Here is a 20,203-nt window from a genome sequence, read left to right on the forward strand (position 1 = left end):
GAAGGGAAAGGATCATGGGACGGGAGGCTTCGGCAGAACGAAAGGGGAAGGGAGCACCGGAAAGAGATGGAGAACAGGCAGTGATGGGGAGAGGGAGAGAGAAAAAAAAAGACGAACAACTAAATATGTCAGGGATGGGGTAAGAAGGGGAGAAGGGGCATTAACAGAAATGAGAGAAGTCAATGTTCATGCCATCAGGTTGGAGGCTACCCATGTGTTGTTCCTCCAACCTGAATGCGGCTTCATCTTGACAGTAGAGGAGTCCATGGATAGACATATCAGAATGGGAATGGGACGTGGAATTAAAATGTGTGGCCACTGGGAGATCTGCTTTCTCTGGTGGGCAGAGCGTAGGTGTTCAGCGAAATGGTCTCCCAGTCTGCGTCGGGTCTCACCAATATATAAAAGGCCACACCGGGAAGACCGGACACAGTATACCACACCAGCTGTCCTGACGAAGGGTCTCGGCCCGAAACGTCGACAGTGCTTCTCCCTACAGATGCTGCCTGGCCTGCTGTGTTCCACCAGCATTGTGTGTGTGTTGTGTGATTCCCGAGTCTGCAGCGCGCGTAGTGGACAATCGCGGTACTGCAGGGGATCAGCAGCTCCCCGAAAGTGAAAGCATTCTGAATCAGGAAGTGCCGGAGTTAACATGGCTTCGAAAGGAGAGACCGACAGTTTGAGCGAGGAGGTGATTTGTCCCGTCTGCCTGGATTTCTTCACCGATCCGATTATACTGGAGTGTGGACACAACTTCTGTCGCTCTTGTATCACACAGTATTGGGAAAGGGAGGAGAGAAACTCCTGCCCGGAATGTAGAGAGGAGTTTGCTGACCGCACCCTCAGGGTGAATCGGGCCTTAGCAAATCTGACACAGAAAGTTCGGAATCTAAGCCTGAATCCGAAAGGGAAGGAAAGTAAACGTCACTGCGAGGAACATGAGGAAGAACTGAAGCTGTTTTGTGAAACAGACAAGACACTGATCTGTATGATCTGTGCAGTGGCGGAGGAACACCGAGAGCACCGCTTCCGGCCGATTAAAGAAGCTGTTAAAAAATACATGGTAAAAACTAACGTTAGTTCAATACTTCACACATTTCCTTTGTCCTACATAGCATCACACGAGACTCCATAACCAACACATCAATCTTTGCAACTTTCACCGACACCTGCAAGCGGGACAAGTGCTACACCTGACTCCTAACCTCCTCCCTCGTCACCATTGAGGGCCGCAAACAGCTCAGTTCCTCCCGTTTCTTCCATGGTCGATTGTCTTCTCGTATTAGATTCCTTCTTCTCCAGCTCTTTACCTCTTCCACCTGTCCCCTCTCAGCTTCTCACTTCATCAGCCTCCCCCACGTTCCCCCTCACGTTGTCTCACCCGTCACCTGTCAGCTGGTTCTTGTCCCCAACCTTTTTATTCTGGCTTCTGTCCATTCCTTCCCAGTGCTAATGAACGGTCTCATCCCGAAACACCGGCTGTTTATTTCCCCTGAATAGATGCTGCCTGACTCACTGAGTTCCTCCGGCATTTTGTGTGATAATCGGGTTTGATCACCTGTTTCTTTTGAAGCATCTTTGTCTCAATTTCCTTCACTCTCTGACTTCCAGGATCAGCTAAAATCTTCCTTAGACTCTCTCACAAAAAAGGAATCAGACTTCCAGGAAAAGGAGCAGCAACAGAAAGAGAAGATTTCCGGAGTTCGGGTGAGGCTTCCTGAGCGGAATTTCTGATTTTACTGTCGAGTTTTGCTCCATTTAATGCAGAACAGCCGAGTATCGCAGCTCCAGTGACCTGGGTTCGATCCTGACCTCTGGTGCTGTCTGTGTGGAGTTTGCATGCTCCCCCTGTGACCACGAGAGAATCCTACACATCTCAAGGACATTCCGGATGAGTGGCTAATTACCGTTAACCCTGAAAAGGTGGGGAGGGTGTGCGTGAATCAGATGGGAGTTTATGTGTCAATAAGTGAGAGTAGGTTTCAGGAAAACGTGAGGGAGTGGTGTTGACGGGAATGCTCTCAGAAGTAGCATGGACTCCAATAGACCGAACTGAACGACAAAAGGAAACAGAGCACAGCAATGCAGTATATTAATCTTCACCTTTCATTCGACAGGAACAGTCACACAGCCTTCAGTCCCACATCACATCGCAGTTTGCTGAACTGCGCCAGATTATCACTGAGAAAGAGCAGAGCTTACTCAGGGATCTCAGGGAAGAAGAGAAGAGGATTCTCAACCCAATGGAGAAAAATCTTCTAGCTCTTCAAGAGAATATAAGGATTATTCAGGAGGAAATCACTAAGTTAAAGGAACAGATGGATCAAAAAGACAGTGTGATATTTCTCAAGGTGAGGAATTATATTTCAATTTGTTTCTGTCAAAGGGCACTGAATGAACAGTGGTATATTTGAAATAAACACAGCACCGAGGCCAATTCTAACAAATCAATTGCCGCTGCTGGAGACCTCACACAAGCTGTTATACCTGCATGATGTGCCCTCCAATCACTCCAATAATGACATTTCAAAATGTCCAAGATACGCTTTCAGTCCTTCATTAAAAAAACACAATCTTGAAGCAATGAAGCTTCAGGGTAATTCATTGTAAAGTAAGCTGCAACACAGCGGTCAAGAACAGAATGACATCCGCACGTCCCCAGCTCAAAACTGCCCAGAACAAAGTACAGATACGTAACCTTTTCCCTTCAGTTTTACCACGTCCCCACTCACGTGACGAGTTACCATAATAAACACGTAACACAGAATACAATGCAGACAGAAAACAGACGTGTTGCTCCTACACACAGCATTTACAAATGGCAGCAAACTGTTTCTCACCAGACCATTGATGCATCTATTCAGGGTTGTTATTGTCTTATAATAATAAGATTATTAAGGGTTTGGACACGCTGAAGGCAGGAAGCATGTTCCCGCTGATGGGTGAGTCCAGAACTAGAGGCCACAGTTTAAGAATAAGGGGTAGGCCATTTAGAACAGAGATGCAGAAAACTTTTTCACCCAGAGAGTGCTGGATATGTGGATTGCTCTGCCCCAGAAGGCAGTGGAGGCTAAGTCTCTGGATGCATTCAAGGGAGAGTTAGATAGAGCTCATATAGATCGTGGGGTCAAGGGATTTGGGGAGAGGGCAGGAACAGGGTACTGATTGTGTATGATCAGCCATGATCACAGTGAATGGCTGTGCTGGCTAGAAGGGCCGAATGGCCTACTGCTGCACCTATTGTCTATTGTCCCAAAACTCAGCTTCCACAACTTCTGTACATCCCAGGACAGAATGCAAACTCTCTGAAATTATTTACTCCGGTCATAACACAGAGCTGCTGACTGTTTCCTTAATTACCGCATTAAATATCCTCTGAAACTCCCATTAACACCCGGTTCCAGTCACAGGCTGTGAGTGTGTCTGGTGCGGAGGGTGTGAGGGTCTCTCTGTCAATCACTGAGAACAAAGAATTTGACCCACACGTTAGACTTATCCTCCATATCCGGTTTCCATCAGATTATGGAAACTTTCACTGTCTCTTTATTTTTTGGATATATTTCGCATGGGATTATATCCCATTCTCTATCATAAACAGGCCATTAGGTCCATCTTCTATCAGTTTCCCTGCTTCACAAGCCCCCTGCCACCTACTCACCACACCCAGCAACAGTGCCCCGAACTCCCTGGTCCCTCACGTGTTTATCCAGCCTCCCCATTACAGTCACTCTGCTGTTCCATTTCATCCACTCCTGTGGCAGCAAGTTTCACATCCTCCTCTCTAAATTTCTTTTGGAATTTGTTAAAATCCATCTGGAATTACATCTCCCCACGAGTCTCCCCATAAATAGAGGAACTTCCTCCACCTGCACACAATCACATACATCACTGATCTTAAAATCCTCCATCCTATCACACTGACGTCATATCCAGATGATAATGCACAGCCTGTCCTGTCTTCCCTGTAAGTTTCTTCCTCTCAGTAATGGTCTGACATTCAGAAACTTTCCCTGTCATTTACCCCATGGTTCTGTATTGTCCGTGTGTCTGAGTGATTGTGGGAGTGGGAATTTTCAACACTTTGTAATGATTTGGATGAAATTCAGGATGTGGACAGTAAGTCCAAGTCTAATCAGATTTGTGTTTTATTTATTTCAGGAGGAAGCTCGTCGGAACAGAAGGTAGGACAGGCTCTTTACTGAAACACTGAATGGATTTGAAAATAGTTCAGAATAGCAATTTATAACCAGCAGTTTAATATTTACAGGATTAATGACGATGTCCAGGAATTGTCAGTGACAGATGAGACCCTACCGGTTGAAAAATTCGATCACCTCTATTTGTTGAACACAGTGCTGAGAGAAACGCTTGATGCTATTAATCGAGGTAAAACTTACAAAGATTCATTTCTCCTTGTTTATGAAGATCAATTTAGTTCCAATTTGAGGCAAAGATTGTCTGTAATACTGGGCTGAAGGGGAACTGAAGTTTATTCCACATCAACCCCACTGACTGGGAGGCATCACTGTCACATGGTCAGCTGGAGATGTCCGACCCCTGGACACACCAGCACAGGGTCACAATACAATCAATACACGGGACTGGTGGATGAACCACTGTGTTCCAATCCCAGGCGAATGCACTAACACACCAGTGCATAAGTTTGGATCCAACCAGAGGAACTGGTGTTGTGATGTTGTTGTGACCATCACGGAATCATGGTTGTAGTTGGGATCTGAATGTCCAAGGTTACACAATGTATTGGTGGTATAGGAAGGTCGGGTGAGGGGGTGGTGTGGCTCTGCTGGTAAATCAGTAGCAAGATGTGAAATAGGATTGGAAGATGTTGAATCTTGTGGGTTGAGGTAAGGAACTGCAAAAGTAAAAATGACACTGACACCAGTCATATACAGGCCTCCCAACAGTCAGTGGGTTGGCACCCACAGATTACAACTGGAAATAGAAAAGGCTGATGAAAAGGACATTGTTATGATAATCATGGGAAATTTAAACATGCAGGGCAATTGGGAAAATCAGGTTGGTAAAGGATCTCAAGAGAGTGAGTTTGTTGAATGCAATGTGATGGCTTTCTAGAGCAGTTTGTCGTTGAGCCTACTCGGGGAACAGCTCTACTGGATTGGGTGTTATGTATCGAACCAGAGGTGAGTAGTGAAAAGAAACCTTAGGAGGCAGAGCTCACAACATGACCGAGTTCAACTTGAAATCTGATAAGGAGACAGTAAAGCCTGACATTGTAGTATTTCAGAGGAGTAAAAGAAATTACAGTGGTCTGAGAGAGGAGTTGGCCAAAGCAAATTGGAAGGAGATGCTGCCAGGGATGAGAGCAGAGCAGAAATGGTGTCAGTTTCTGGGAAAATGAGGATAGATGTACTCCAAAAATAAATAAATACTCAAATGGCGAAATAGTACAACCATGGCTGACAAGGGAAGAAAAGTTAATGTAAAGGCAAAGGAGAGGGCATACAACTAAACAAAAATTATTCGGAAGGGAGAGGATTGGGAAGCTTTTAAATATCTACAGAGGGGAACTAAAAGGATGATTGGGTGGGAAAAAATAAACAAGAAATTGATTTGAATTGAACTGGCCTGGTTGAAGAAGCTGTCCCGGAGCCTGTTGCTCCCGGCTTTTATGCTGCGGTACCGTATCCCGGATGGTAGCAACTGGTACAGTTTGTGGTTGGAGTGACTCTGGTATCCAATGATCCTTCAGGCCCTTTTTACACACCTATCTTTGGAAAACAAGATAGCAAACAATATCAAATTATTTTTCAAGTATTGTAAAAAAATAAAACAGAGATGAGAGTGGATATAGGACAGCTAGAAAATGAGGCTGGATGCATAATAACAGAGGATAAAGAGATGGCAGATAAGCCAAATATTTTGCAGCAGTATTCACCATGGAAGACACCAGCACTGTGCCCGGTGTTGAAGAGTGCGAGGGAAGAGAAGTGAGTGCAGTTACTGTTACAAGGGAGAAGCTGCTCAAAAAGCTGAAAGCCCTAAAGGTACATAAGTCACCCAGACCAGATGAACTGCACCCCAGTGTTCTGAAAGAGGTTGCAGTAGAAATTATGGAGGCATTCCAAATGATCTTTCAAAATCATTGGACCCTGGCATGGTGCCAGAGGACTGGAAAATGGCAAATGTCACTTGACTCTTTAAGTAAGGAGGAAGGCAGCAGAAAGGAAATTATTGACCAGTTTGCCTCACCTCTGTGGTTGGGAAGAAATTGGAGTCAGTTGTTAAGTCTGAGGCTATGGAATACTTGGTGACCCTGGACAAGATAGGACAAGTCAGCATGGCTTCGTTAGGGAATATCCTGCCTGACAAACCTGTTGGGATTCTTTGAGGAGATTACAAGCAGGATCGATAAAGGGGAAGCAGTGGATGTTGTATATTTGGAATCTCGGAAGGCCTTTGACAAAGTGCCACGCATGAAGGTGGTAACCAGGTTAAGAGGCCATGGTATTACAGAAAAGTTACAGGCATGGTTGGAACATTGGCTGATTGGTAGGAAGCAGTGAATGAAAGTAAAGGGATCCTTTTCTGGTTGGCTGCCAGTGAGTCGTGTTCCACAGGGGTCAGTGTTAGGACACCTTCATTTTATGCTGTATATCAAGATTTAGCTGATGGAATAGACAATAAGATGTAGGAGCAGAAATAGGCCATTCGGCCCATTGAGTTTGCTCCAATATTCAGTCATGGGAAGACCCAATTCTTCCAGACATCCCCACTCCCCTGCTTTCACCCCATACCATTTGATGCCCTGGCTAAATGAGAACCGGTACATCTCTGCCTTAAATATGCCTTGGCCTCCACAGCCACATGTCGCAACAAATTCCACAGATTCTCCACACACACTGACTAAAGTAATTTCTCCACATCTCAGTTCTAAAAGGACGTCCTTCAATCATGAAGTCACACCCTCTTGTCCTAGAGTAGATGGCTTTGTTTCCAGGTTTTGCAGATGATACGAAGATTGGCGGAGGGGCCGGTAGTGTTGAGGAAACAGTTAGGCTGGACAAGGACATGGATGAGGAGAATGGGAAAGAAATTGGCAAATTATATACAATGTTGGAAAATACATGGTCCTGCACTTTGGTCGTAGAAATAATGTGCAGATTTTTTTTTCAAATGGGGAAAAAATCAAAAAATCTGAGACGAAATTGGACTTAGCAGTCATTCTGCAGAACTCTCTAAAGGTTAACTTGAAGGTAGAGTCACTGGTGAGGAAGGCAAATCCAATGTTAGCATTGAATTCAATCGGTTCAAATAGCATTCAGTTCAAGAGCAGGGATGTGATGCTGAGGATTTATAAGGCACTGGTGAAGACTCACCTTGAGTATTGTGAACAATTTTGGGCTCCTCGTCTAAGAAAAGATGTGCTGGCATTGCAGAAGGTTCATTTCATAAGGATGATTCCAGGAATGAAAGGGTTATCATACGAGGAAAGTTTGATAGCTCTGTGTCTGTACTCGCTGGAATTTAGAAAGATGAGGGGGAATCTCATTGGAACCTTTCAAATGTTGAAAGTCCTAGAAACCTTTCGAATGTTGAAAGTCCTAGACAGAGTAGATGTGGAAAGGATGTTTCCCATGGTGGTGGAGTTTAGGACAAGAGGGCACAGCCTCAAGACAGAGGGGGAATCTATTTAAAACATGTGGAGAAATTTGTGCCAGCAGCTGTTGAATTTGTGGAACCTGTTGGGTGTATTTAAGGCAGAGCTTGATAGGTTCTAGATTGGACACAGCATCAAAGGTTACGGGGAGAAGACCAGGTAGTGGGGCTGAGGAGGGAAAAAATGATCAGCAATTATTGAATGGCGGAGCAGACTCGATAGGAAAATGGCCTAATTCTGCTCCTATGTCTTATGGTGATCAGACCACTACATTGAAGCATTGTGAGAATCAGCTCGGACACACCAACAAGCATTGACATGGGTCAAGATTTCATCTCGGGAGAAGCACACACAGCATAAGCGGCCTGGCAAAGCTCCCTCACACACATACACAGGAAGGATTGGCAGATTGTAGTCAGAGCCTCAGCAATGTACGTTGTTATTTCCCTCAGTAACCTGGAAACCAGACTCTTCAGAGACAGTCATTTATTGATTTAAACAACTCAATCACGTGTGACACATTGTCAACACACACCAGACTTGTGATGACACACTGTAACATAAAAACTTCTTCAATGTGCATACTCTCCTTCAATGTGTATACACTCCACACGGATATTTACCACAATCAACACACACACACACACACACACACACGCGCGCGCGCGCGATATACTATCAGAGTGTGACACACAGCCACAGAAATAGGCATAAATTCCCATTTAGGATTGAAATCTGCCGTCCTTACCCAGTCTGTCTGTTCTGTGTCACTGAGCTGCCCTCTGACGTGACGTCACATCAACACTTCACAGACAGACTCCGGGGTGAGATTCCTCAGGAGGATGATCTGGGAGGGTTTGATGGATGTTGAACTCACGGCCCACTTCATCAATCTGCAAGACTAAGATGTCTTCTTGAGCCTGTCCCATTTGTGTGTGTTTGCCCCCCCCCCCCCATCCCTCTAACCATTTCCCATCTGTGTATTTATTTTAAAATATGTTATTTTTTACCTGTTTCGACAGCGTCTGAGGGCAAATTCCGTTCACCAACCTCCCTCTCTCTGAGAATGTTACCCAATTTCCCATCTCACTTTCAATCGGAGGCCTTTGGTTCTGTACTCCCATTTCTTGGAAAAAGAACGTTATTTAAGCTCCTTAGAATTATTTACCTTGATAAGGGGTCACACCTGAACATCCTACACTACAGCTGAATAGCCCACGCTTACTCACTCTTTGCTTTTAACCCAAGCCCCCAGTCCTGGTAACATCCTCCTGAAGCCTCCTGTCCAGTGTAATGACATCGTCCCCATATTCGGGAACCGGAAATGCAGACAATGCTCCAAGTGTGGTCTATCATCGACATCAAAGGCCTTGCTGAATTTCATGTGGACAGTGTGGAATAGGCTGATGAATACACGACTGAAGGTGGTTTTTTAGATTGGGACAAGAAGGGCAGCGTGGGAGCTAAATTCTGAAGGAAGGCAGTGTAAAAAAAAAACTTTGTGTACAAGAACGGCGAGACTGCGCAGGACAGCACGGAGAGTTTAAAAAGATGACCACCCTATACAGCGGGCAGCGGAGTGGGTGGCAGCAGAGTGTAGGGCTTTGGCTCAACGGGCTCAGGCGGTAACGGGAAGAGCCGAGAGCGAGGAACCGACTCTTTTTCTCCCCTTGGCAAATCGGCCTGGACGGACGGGGGAACAGCAGGGCACATTAGCTAATGCTTTAAAAAGTTCATGTGCTTGGTGAAGTAAGTGGGTGAGTAGACCTATCTTTCTTTGTTTCATTCCTGTAGAATTAGGTAGCATGTCTGCAGGGTTAGTGCTTTGTTCAGGGTGTCAGATGTGGGAATCCTGGGAGACCTCCAGCCTCCCTGATAGCCACATCTGCACCAGGTGAACCGAGATTCAGCTCCTCGGAGACCGTGTTAGGGATCTGGAGCAGCAGCTTGATGACCTACTGCTTATTAGAGAAAACAAAGAGGTGATAGACAGGAGCTACAGGGAGGTAGTCATCCCTAGGCTAAAGAGGTCAAAAAACTGGGTGACTGTCAGGAGAGGGAAGGGAAATGCCAGGGTAGTGGAGAGCACCACTGTGTCTGCCCCCCTCAGCAACAAGTATATCGTTTTGGATGCTGTTGAGGTGGATGACCTGACAGGGGACGGCCACGGTGAGCGGGTCTCTGGCACTGAGCCTGGCGCTGTTGTGCAGGAGGGAAGGAGGGAGAAGAGGAATGCGGTAGTCATAGGGGATTCCATAGTCAGGGTAACAGACAGGAGATTCTGTGAGCCTGATAGAGATACCCGCATGGTGGGCTGCCTCCCAGGTGCCAGGGTACACGATGTCTCGAACCGGGACCAGAAGATATTGAAGGGAGAGGGCGAGCAGCCAGCTGTCTTGGTACGTGTTGGTACCAATGACATAGAGAGGAAAGGGAAGGAGGTCCTGAGAGGAAAAGGGAGGAGGTCCTGAAGAGAGATTTCTGGGAGTTAAGAATGAAGCTGAGAAGCAGGACCTCCAGGGTAGTAATCTCAGGATTGCTACCTGTGCCATGTGCTAGCGAGGGCAAGAATAGTAGGATCAGGCTGATGAATGTGTGGCTGAGAGACTGGTGCAGGGGGCAGGGCTTCAGATTCTTGGATCATTGGGATCTCTTTTGGGGGAAGTATTAACTGTTCAAAAAGGATGGGTTACACCTGAACCCGAAGGGGATATATATCATAGCAGAAATGTTTAATAGAGCTGTTAGGGAGGGTTTAAACTAATTTGGCAGGGGGATGGGAAAGAGGTGACATAGGATTGGAAGGTGCAGAATCTTTATGGGTTGAGCTAAGAAATCGCAGGGGTAAAAGGACTCTGATGGCAGTTATCTACCGGCCTCCTAACAGCTGCAGCGATGTGGACTACAAATTACAACAGGAAATAGAAAAGGCTTGCCAGAGGGGCAGTGTTATGATAATTGAGAGGATTTTAACATGCGAGTGGATTGGGAAAATCAGGTCGACACTGGATCTCAAGAGAGAGAATTTGTAGAATGTCTACGAGATGCTTTTTCAGAACAGCTTGTTGTTGAGCCCACTAGGGGATCAGAGGTACTGGATTGGATATTGTGTAATGACCCAGTGGTGATTAGAGAGATTGAGGTGAAGGAACTGTTAGGTGACAGTGATCTTAACATGATTGACTTCACTGTGAAATTTGAGAAAGAGAAGCAGAAATCTGATGTGTCAGTATTTCAGTGGAGTAAAGGAAATTCCAGTGGCCGAGAGAGGAACTGGCCAAATTTGACTGGGAAGGGACACTAGCGGGAGGACAGCAGAGCAGCAGTGGCTGGAGTTTATGCGAGAAGTGAGGAATATGCAAGACAGATATATTCCAAAAAAGAAGAAATTTTCGAATGGAAAAAGATGCAACCGTGGCTGACAAGAGAAGTGAAAGCCAAAGTAAAAGCAAAGGAGAGGGAATTCAAGGAAGCAAAAATTACTGGGAAGACAGAGTATTGGAAAGTTTTTAAAAGCTTACAAAAGGAAACTAAGAAGGCCATTAAGAGGGAAAAGATGAACTATGAAAGAAAGCTAGCAAATAATATCAAAGAAGATACCAAAAGCTTTTTCAAGTATATAAAGAGTAAAAAACCAGTGAGAGTGGATATAGGACCGATAGAAAATGATGCTGGAGAAATTGTAATGGGAGATAAGGAGATGGCTGAGGAACTGAACGAGTATTTTCATCAGTCCTCACTGAGGAAGATATCAGCAGTATACCGGACACTCAAGGGTGTCAGGGAAGAGAAGTGTGCGCTGTCATAATTACGACAGAGAAAGTACTCAGGAAGCTGAATAGTCTCAGGGTAGATAAATCTCCAGGACCAGGCGGAATGCACCCTTGTGTTTTGAAGGAAGTAGCTGTGGAGATCGCGGAGGCATTAGCAATGATCTTTCAAAAGTCAATAGATTCTGACATGGTTCCGGAGGAGTGGAAGATTGTAAATGCCACTCTGGTATTTAAGAAAGGGGCAAGGAAGCAAAAAGTGAATTATAGACCTGTTAGCTTGACATCGGTGGGAGTCAATTGTCAAGAATGAGGTTACGGAGTACCTGGAGGCATATGACAAGATAGGCCAAACTCAGCATGGTTGCCTTAAAGGAAAATCCTGCCTGACAAACCCATTGAAATCTCTTGAGGAGATTACAAGTAGGCTGGACAAGGGAGATGCAGTGGATGTTGTGTATTTGGATTTTCAGAAGGCCTTTGACAAGGTGCCACACATGAGGTTGCTCAACAAGATAAGAGCCCATGGAATTACGGGAAAGTTACATCTGTCGATAGAGCGTTGGCTGATTGGGAGGAAACAGAGAGTGGGAATAAAGGATCCCATTCTGGTTGTCTGCCAGTTACCAGTGGTGTTCCACAGGGGTCCATGTTGGGGCCGCTTCTTTTTACGTTGTATATCAACGATTTGGATTATGGAAAAGATGGCTTTGTGGCTAAGTTTGCTGATGATACAAAGGTAGGTGGAAACTCCCCCACCTGAGGAAACAGAGAGTCTGCAGAGAGACTTGGATAGATTTGGAGAATGGTCAAAGAAGTGGCAAATGAAATACAATGTTGAAAAGTGTATGGCCATGCACGTTGTCAGATTATTATTTAAGTGGAGAGAGAATTCAAAGTTCTGAGATGCAACGGGACTTGAGGGTGCTCGTGCAGGATACCCTTAAGGTTAGTCTCCAGGTTGAGTCGGTGGTGAAGAAGGTTGACATTCATTTCTAGAGGAATAAAATATAAGAGCAGGGATGTGATGTTGAGGCTCTATAAGGCAGTGGTAAGACCTCACTTGGAATACTGTGTGCAGTTTTGGGCTCCTTATTTAAGAAAGGATGTTCTGACATTGGAGAGGGTTCAGAGCAGATTCACCAGAATGATTCTGGGAATGAGAGGGTTAACATCTGAGGAACATTTGATCACTCTTGGACTGAACTCCGTGCAGTTTAGAAGAATGAGGAGGAACCTCACAGAAACATGTTGAATTTTAAAAGGCATGGACAGAGTGGATGTGGCAAAGTTGTTTCCCATGGTGGGGGAGTCTAGTACGAGAGAGCATGACTTAAGGATTGAAGGGCGCCCACTCAGAACGGAGATGCAAAGAAATTTTTTTAGCCAGTGGGTGGTGAATCTGTGAATTTGTTGCGGCAGTGGAGTCCAGGTCATTGGGTGTATTTAAGGCAGAGATTGATCAGTCTCTGAGTAGCCAGGGCATCAAAGGTCATGGTGAGAGGGTGGGGGAGTGGCACTAAATGGCAGAATGGATCAGCTTATGATAAAATGGCGGAGCAGATTCGAAGGGCCGAAGGGCCGGCTTCTGCTGCTTTGTCTTATGGTCTTATTTGAATGCACCAGTATATGGAATAGGGATCTTGTAGTACAGGTAGAGTTTGACAGGTACAAACTTAGGCAGGTACGACTTTGATCGAAGGAATAAAGACATAGACAATTCTGTAAACAGGGCGAAATTCAAAAATCAGAGGTGCAAACGGACATGGGTGTCCTTGTGCAGGATTCCCTGAAGGTTAACTTGCTGTTTGTGTCAGTGGTCAGATTGGCAAACTCAATGTTTGCTTTCATTTCGAGAGGATTAGAGTACAAGAGCAAGGGTGTAATTCTGAGGTTTTATAAGGCATTGGTCAGACCACACGGAGTATTGTGAGCAGTTTTGGGTCCCTTCCATCGGAAATCATGTGCTGACATTGGAGGGGGTGCAGATGATTCACAAGAATAATTCCGGGAATGAAAGAGTTAACATATGAGGAGTGTTTGATGGTTCTGGGCCTGTACTCACTGGAGTTCAGAAGAATGGCTGATTTATCATCCCTCTCAACCCTATTCTCCAGTCTCCTCCCCATAACTTTTGAGACTCTGGCCAATCAAGAAGTTTACTTACCAACTTCTGCTTTAAAAATCAAACAGGAGAAAATCTGCAGATGCTGGTAATCCAAGCTGCACAGGTCCTGATGAAGGGTCTCGCCAGATCTCTCTGACACCTGTCTGGAGAGAGTTGATGTTGGGAGGATGTGGGTGGGTCGAGAACGGTGAGCACAGCCTCCGACTATAGGGATGTCCATTTAGGACAGAGATGAGGAGGAATTCCTTTATCCACAGGATAGTGAATCTGCCACAGGCAGCTGTGGGGGCCAAATAATTGAGTATATTTAAAGCAGAGTAACACAAACAAATTGTTGGGGGAACAGCAGGCCGGTAAGTTTCTATGGAAACGAGTAAACAGTCTACGGTTCAGACTGAAACAATTCATCAATACCTGTGTTGCTTAAGGGTTCCTGTAAATTCATCCCCTGTCCTAATGAGGGGCTGCGGGGGATGGGGTTGTGGGAAAGGGGACAAAGTCATCCTGATCTGCCATCTTTGCCCCCTCTAGCTTCTCATTACGTCTACACACACAGATCACCCACAGGGTTTCCACCCCTCCCCCTCCTGGTTCAATCTGCCATTCATCTCTCCCCTACCGGTTCCCATCATCACCTCCTTTACTGTTTCAAACCATCACACTGCCCCACTTCCCACTCACAAATGAAAGTGAACATTGTATGACGGGCCTGTTCCTGTGCTGTACTGCTCTATGTTCTCTTTTCCCAGTTTCGGAGAATGAGAGGAGATCTCATGGAAACACAAAATTCTTTCAGGGGTCAACAGGCAGGAGTGAGCGAGGATGTTTCCCCTGTTCAGCGGAAAACCCTTGTGGAGACATCTGCTTTTGTCGAATCAAAGGTTCGTGTCGGCCACCCGACCGCGCCTGAGATCTCCAAAACCCCCGGTCCACGGGTCCCACTGCCCGAGTCACCCCCCGATCCCCGGGTCCCACTGCCCGAGTCTCCCCCCGATCACCGGGACCGCGCTGTCCGAGTCTCCCCCCGATCCCCGGGGCCGCGCTGTCCGAGTCTCCCTCCGATCCCCGGGGCCGCGCTGTCCGAGTCACCCCCCGATCCCCGGGGCCGCGCTGTCCGAGTCTCCCCCCGATCCCCGGGGCCCCGCTGTCCGAGTCTCCCCCCCGATCCCCGGGTCCGCGCTGTCCGAGTCTCCCCCCGATCCCCGGGACCCCGCTGTCCGAGTCTCCCCCCGATCCCCGGGACCCCGCTGCCCGAGTCTCCCCCCGATACCCGGGGCCGCGCAGTCCGAGTCTCCCCCCGATCCCCGGGACCCCGCTGTCCGAGTCTCCCCCAGATACCCGGGGCCCCGCTGTCCGAGTCTCCCCCGATCCCCGGGGCCGCGCTGTCGGAGTCTGCCCCCGATCCCCGGGTCCCCGCTGTCCGAGTCTCCCTCCGATCCCCGGGGCCGCGCTGTCCGAGTCACCCCCCGATCCCCGGGGCCGCGCTGTCCGAGTCACCCCCCGATCCCCGGGACCCCGCTGCCCGAGTCTCCCCCCGATCCCCGGGGCCGCGCTGTCCGAGTCTGCCCCCGATCCCCGGGTCCCCGCTGTCCGAGTCTCCCCCCGATCCCCGGGGCCGCGCAGTCCGAGTCTCCCCCCGATCCCCGGGACCCCGCTGTCCGAGTCTCCCCCAGATACCCGGGGCCCCGCTGTCCGAGTCTCCCCCGATCCCCGGGGCCCCGCTGTCCGAGTCTCCCCCCCGATCCCCGGGGCCGCGCTGTCGGAGTCTCCCCCCGATCCCCGGGGCCGCGCTGTCCGAGTCTCCCCCCCGATCCCCGGAGCCGCGCTGTCGGAGTCTGCCCCCGATCCCCGGGTCCCCGCTGTCCGAGTCTCCCTCCGATCCCCGGGGCCGCGCTGTCCGAGTCACCCCCCGATCCCCGGGGCCGCGCTGTCCGAGTCTCCCCCCGATCCCCGGGTCCGCGCTGTCCGAGTCTCCCCCCGATCCCCGGGACCCCGCTGTCCGAGTCACCCCCCGATCCCCGGGGTCCCGCTGCCTGAGTCTCCCCCCGATCCCCGGGGCCGCGCTGTCCGAGTCTCCCCCCGATCCCCGGGTCCGCGCTGTCCGAGTCTCCCCCCGATCCCCGGGGCCGCGCTGTCCGAGTCTCCCCCCGATCCCCGGGGCCGCGCTGTCCGAGTCTCCCCCAGATACCCGGGGCCCCGCTGTCCGAGTCTCCCCCGATACCCGGGGCCCCGCTGTCCGAGTCTCCCCCCCGATCCCCGGGGCCGCGCTGTCCGAGTCTCCCCCCGATCCCCGGGTCCGCGCTGTCCGAGTCTCCCCCCGATCCCCGGGACCCCGCTGTCCGAGTCACCCCCCGATCCCCGGGTCCGCGCTGCCCGAGTCTCCCCCCGATCCCCGGGGCCGCGCCGTCCGAGTCACCCCCGCCCCGATCCCCGGGGCCGCGCTGTCCGAGTCTCCCCCGATCCCCGGGGCCCCGCTGTCCGAGTCTCCCCCCGATCCCCGGGCCCCGCTGTCCGAGTCTCCCCCCGATCCCCGGGGCCGCGCTGTCCGAGTCTCCCCCCCGATCCCCGGGGCCGCGCTGTCGGAGTCTCCCCCCGATCCCCGGGGCCGCGCTGTCCGAGTCTCCCCCCCGATCCCCGGGGCCGCGCTGTCGGAGTCTGCCCCCGATCCCCGGGTCCGCGCTGTCCGAGTCTCCCCCCGATCCCCGGGGCCGCGCTGCCCGAGTCTCCCCCCGATCCCCGGGGCCGCGCCGTCCGAGTCTCCCCCCCGATCCCCGGGGCCCCGCTGTCCGAGTCTCCCCCCGATCCCCGGGGCCGCGCTGTCGGAGTCTCCCCCCGATCCCCGGGGCCGCGCTGCCCGAGTCTCCCCCCGATCACCGGGGTCCCGCTGTCCGAGTCTCCCCCCGATCCCCGGGTCCCACTGTCCGAGTCTCCCCCCGATCCCCGGGGCCGCGCTGTCCGAGTCTCCCCCGATCCCCGGGGCCGCGCTGTCCGAGTCTCCCCCCGATCCCCGGGGCCCCGCTGTCCGAGTCTCCCCCGATCCCCGGGGCCGCGCTGTCCGAGTCTCCCCCCGATCCCCGGGGCCGCGCTGTCCGAGTCTCCCCCGATCCCCGGGGCCCCGCTGTCCGAGTCTCCCCCCGATCCCCGGGGCCCCGCTGTCCGAGTCTCCCCCGATCCCCGGGACCGCGCTGTCCGAGTCTCCCCCCGCTCCCCGGGGTCGCGCTGTCCGAGTCTCCCCCCCCCCCCCCGATCACCGGGACCGCGCTGTCCGAGACTCCCCCCCGATCCCTGGGGCCGCGCTGTCCGAGTCTCCCCCCGATCCCCGGGGCCGCGCTGCCCGAGTCTCCCCCCGATCACCGGGGTCCCGCTGTCCGAGTCTCCCCCCGATCCCCGGGTCCCACTGTCCGAGTCTCCCCCCGATCCCCGGGGCCGCGCTGTCCGAGTCTCCCCCGATCCCCGGGGCCGCGCTGTCCGAGTCTCCCCCCGATCCCCGGGGCCCCGCTGTCCGAGTCTCCCCCGATCCCCGGGGCCGCGCTGTCCGAGTCTCCCCCCGATCCCCGGGGCCGCGCTGTCCGAGTCTCCCCCCGATCCCAGGGGCCCCGCTGTCCGAGTCTCCCCCCGATCCCCGGGGCCGCGCTGTCCGAGTCTCCCCCCGATCCCCGGGGCCCCGCTGTCCGAGTCTCCCCCCGATCCCCGGGGCCCCGCTGTTCGAGTCTCCCCCCGATCCCCGGGGCCGCGCTGTCCGAGTCTCCCCCCGATCCCCGGGGCCCCGCTGTCCGAGTCTACCCCCGATCCCCGGGACTCTCTAATTCTCTGCTTCTCCCCCCAGTCTCTGTCACCCTGGATGTGGAAACGGCGAATCCGGAGCTCGAGGTGTCTGAGGATCGGAAGAGTGTGAGAGGGACCGAGACCTGGAGGAATCTCCCTGACACCGGGAAGAGATTCACATACTGGGCTTGTGTGCTGGGATCGGAGGGATTCACATCGGGGAGACATTACTGGGAGGTGGAGGTGACGGGGAATCGGTTCTGGTGGCTGGGAGTCGCCGCAGAGTCTGTGAAGAGGAAGAGACGGGTCAGTCTGAGTCCGGAGACCGGATTCTGGGTCATCAGGCGGGTTGGTGACGTGTTATATCGGGATTATGACGTGTCCCGCGTTCTCCCCTCCCCCGGGTCCCGTCTCGCTGCCGGTCCCATCCCCGGGAGGGTGGGAGTTTATCTCAGTTACGAGTCCGGGACAGTTTCATTTTACAACGCGGAGACCAAGTCCCATCTCCACACCTTCACTGGGAATAAATTCACGGGGAAACTTTATCCTTTCTTCGCGACCTGGGATAGAAACCAGTGGCTGAGAATCTGCTCCGGTTCCGCTCCGGGTCTGTAAACCGGTCGGGTCCCGGGACCGGCGTCAGGAGTAAAGTCCCTGTAAATATAAATGTGCGGAGAGTGCAGCTAAATACGTGGCTCAGGGGATGGTGCAGGAGGGAGGGCTTCATGTTTCTGGACAATTGGGCTTTGTTCCCGGGAAGGTGGGGCCTGTTCCGACGGGACGGTTTGCCCCTAAACTGGGCGGGGGGGGGGGGGCAATAACATTCTTGCGGGTAGATTTGCCAGTGCTGCTCCGGGGAATTTAATCTAGATTTGCAGAGGGAGGGGAACCAGAGTGTTAGAGCAGATAGTGAGGTGCAGGAGGATAAGGAACATGAGAGGACTGCATGTATAAACGGAATTGAAAAAAAAGCAGATGATATACATATTCTCAGGTACATCTATTTCAATGCACGGGGTATTGTCGGTAAAACAGATGAGTTTAGGGCTTGGGTTGACACGTGGGATAACGACATTACTGCTATTAGTGAGGGGCAGAACTGGCAGCTTAATGTTCTGGTAAAATTGGAGAACGGCCAATTTTGTGGAAATGAAAAAGGATCTAGGAAGAATGGATTGGGATTAAGTTTTTTTTTCTGGCCAGGATGTGTTCAGTAAGTTCACAGGCATAAGAAATTAAATAGAGCTTGGGTTGGAAATGTTATAACAACTTCATTTAATTCAAAATCGAGAGGAGTTGCAATTTCGGTTAATAAATCTTTACCAATTAAAATACAAAATGTAATAATTGATTTTGTGGGGAGATATGTGATTATACATTGTCAATTTTTTTCAGAATTATGGACTTTTATGAACATTTATGCACCAAATGAAAATTATGCAAAATTCATACAAGAAGATTTTTTGAACTTGGCTGACGCAAATGATAAAATATTAATAGGCGGAGATTTTAATTTTTGTTTAGATCCAGTTTTGGATAGGTCAACTAAAGTTGTTACAAAATTAAAACTAACTTTATCATTAATGAAAGATTTAAACCTGATTGATATATGGAGGAAAATTAATCCAAGAGAAAGAGATTATTCATTTTATTCAAATAGACATAAAGCTTAGATGGAGATTTAATACAATTTTATTAAAACTTCAAGATTTTTGTGATTTTATGAAAAAACAGATTCAATTTTTTTTGGATACAAATTTACATTCAGTTGAGGGTAAAATTGTATTATAGGAAGCGATGAAAGCATATTTAAGGGGTCAGATTATAAGTTATACTTCTAAAATTAAGAAGGAAAATTGGGAAAAGATATCATAAAGTTAGAAAAAGAATCTCAAAGATATATGACAGAACAAAAACAAAGACAACTTGTTAATAAAAAACTACAATATAATACACTCCAGACATATCGTACAGAAAAAGTAATTATGAGAACTAAACAGAAATATTACGAATTAGGTGAAAGATCACATAAAATTCTTGCTTGGCAGTTGAAAACAGAACAGGTTTTTAAAACAATAAATGCAATTAGAACAAGTGTAAATAAGGTTGCTGATAAACCTTTAGAAATTAATGAAACTTTATTTTTTTTTATATACTGAACTATATCAATCAGAATCACAAAATAAGATTACTGAGATGGATAAATTTTTATCACAAATAACCCTTCCAAAATTTAATTTGGAAGAACAGAAAGGATTAGATATGCCCTTTACATTAAAAGAGGTTGAAGAAGCTTTAGGATCACTTGAGAGTAACAAATCCCCAGAAGAAGATGGTTTTCCTCCTGAATTTTATTAAAAAAATTAAAGATATATTAATTCCTCCCTTTATGGAATTAATATACCAAGTGGAAAGAATGCATAAACTCCCACAATCTTTTTTAACAGCGATCATAACTGTATTGCCAAAAAAAGAGATCCTCTAAAACCAACATCATATAGGCCTATTTCTTTGTTGAATACAGATTATCAGATAATAGCAAAAATTTTATCTAATAGAATATCTAAATATTACCAAAATTAATGCATATGGATCAAACAGATTTTATTACAATCAATGGATAATCTAACCTGGTTACTTAGTATAATTCATCTGGCACAAAAAAGAGAGGAAATGAGTGTGGCATTTGCTTTGGATGCAGAAAAAGCATTTGATAGATTGGAATGGGATTTTTTGATTAAGGTATTGGAAAAATATGAGCTAGGAAAATCTTTTATACAATGGATTAAAACCTTAAATACTAATCCTCAAGCTAAAGTAGTTACAAATGCTCAGATTTCAACACCATTTTGCTTAACGAGGTCAACTAGACAAGGCTGTCCGTTATCACCTGCTTTATTC

The 20,203-nt window shown here is 49.2% G+C and overlaps 1 protein-coding gene across 1 annotated transcript; it reads left to right on the forward strand.

Moving 5' to 3' along the window:
- The first annotated feature begins 652 nt into the window (after window positions 1-652).
- On the forward strand, window positions 653-18,493 carry LOC132386396 (E3 ubiquitin-protein ligase TRIM39-like). The gene is made up of 7 exons (XM_059958658.1): window positions 653-1,063; window positions 1,612-1,707; window positions 2,118-2,351; window positions 4,159-4,181; window positions 4,268-4,386; window positions 14,287-14,418; window positions 17,364-18,493. The coding sequence occupies exons 1-7, from the start codon at window positions 653-655 to the stop codon at window positions 17,915-17,917; spliced, it is 1,569 nt and encodes a 522-aa protein (XP_059814641.1). The 3' UTR covers window positions 17,918-18,493.
- Window positions 18,494-20,203: the final 1,710 nt, after the last annotated feature.

Source organism: Hypanus sabinus, unplaced genomic scaffold (genome assembly GCF_030144855.1).
Source record: "Hypanus sabinus isolate sHypSab1 unplaced genomic scaffold, sHypSab1.hap1 scaffold_1141, whole genome shotgun sequence".
Taxonomy (NCBI): Eukaryota; Metazoa; Chordata; class Chondrichthyes; order Myliobatiformes; family Dasyatidae; genus Hypanus; species Hypanus sabinus.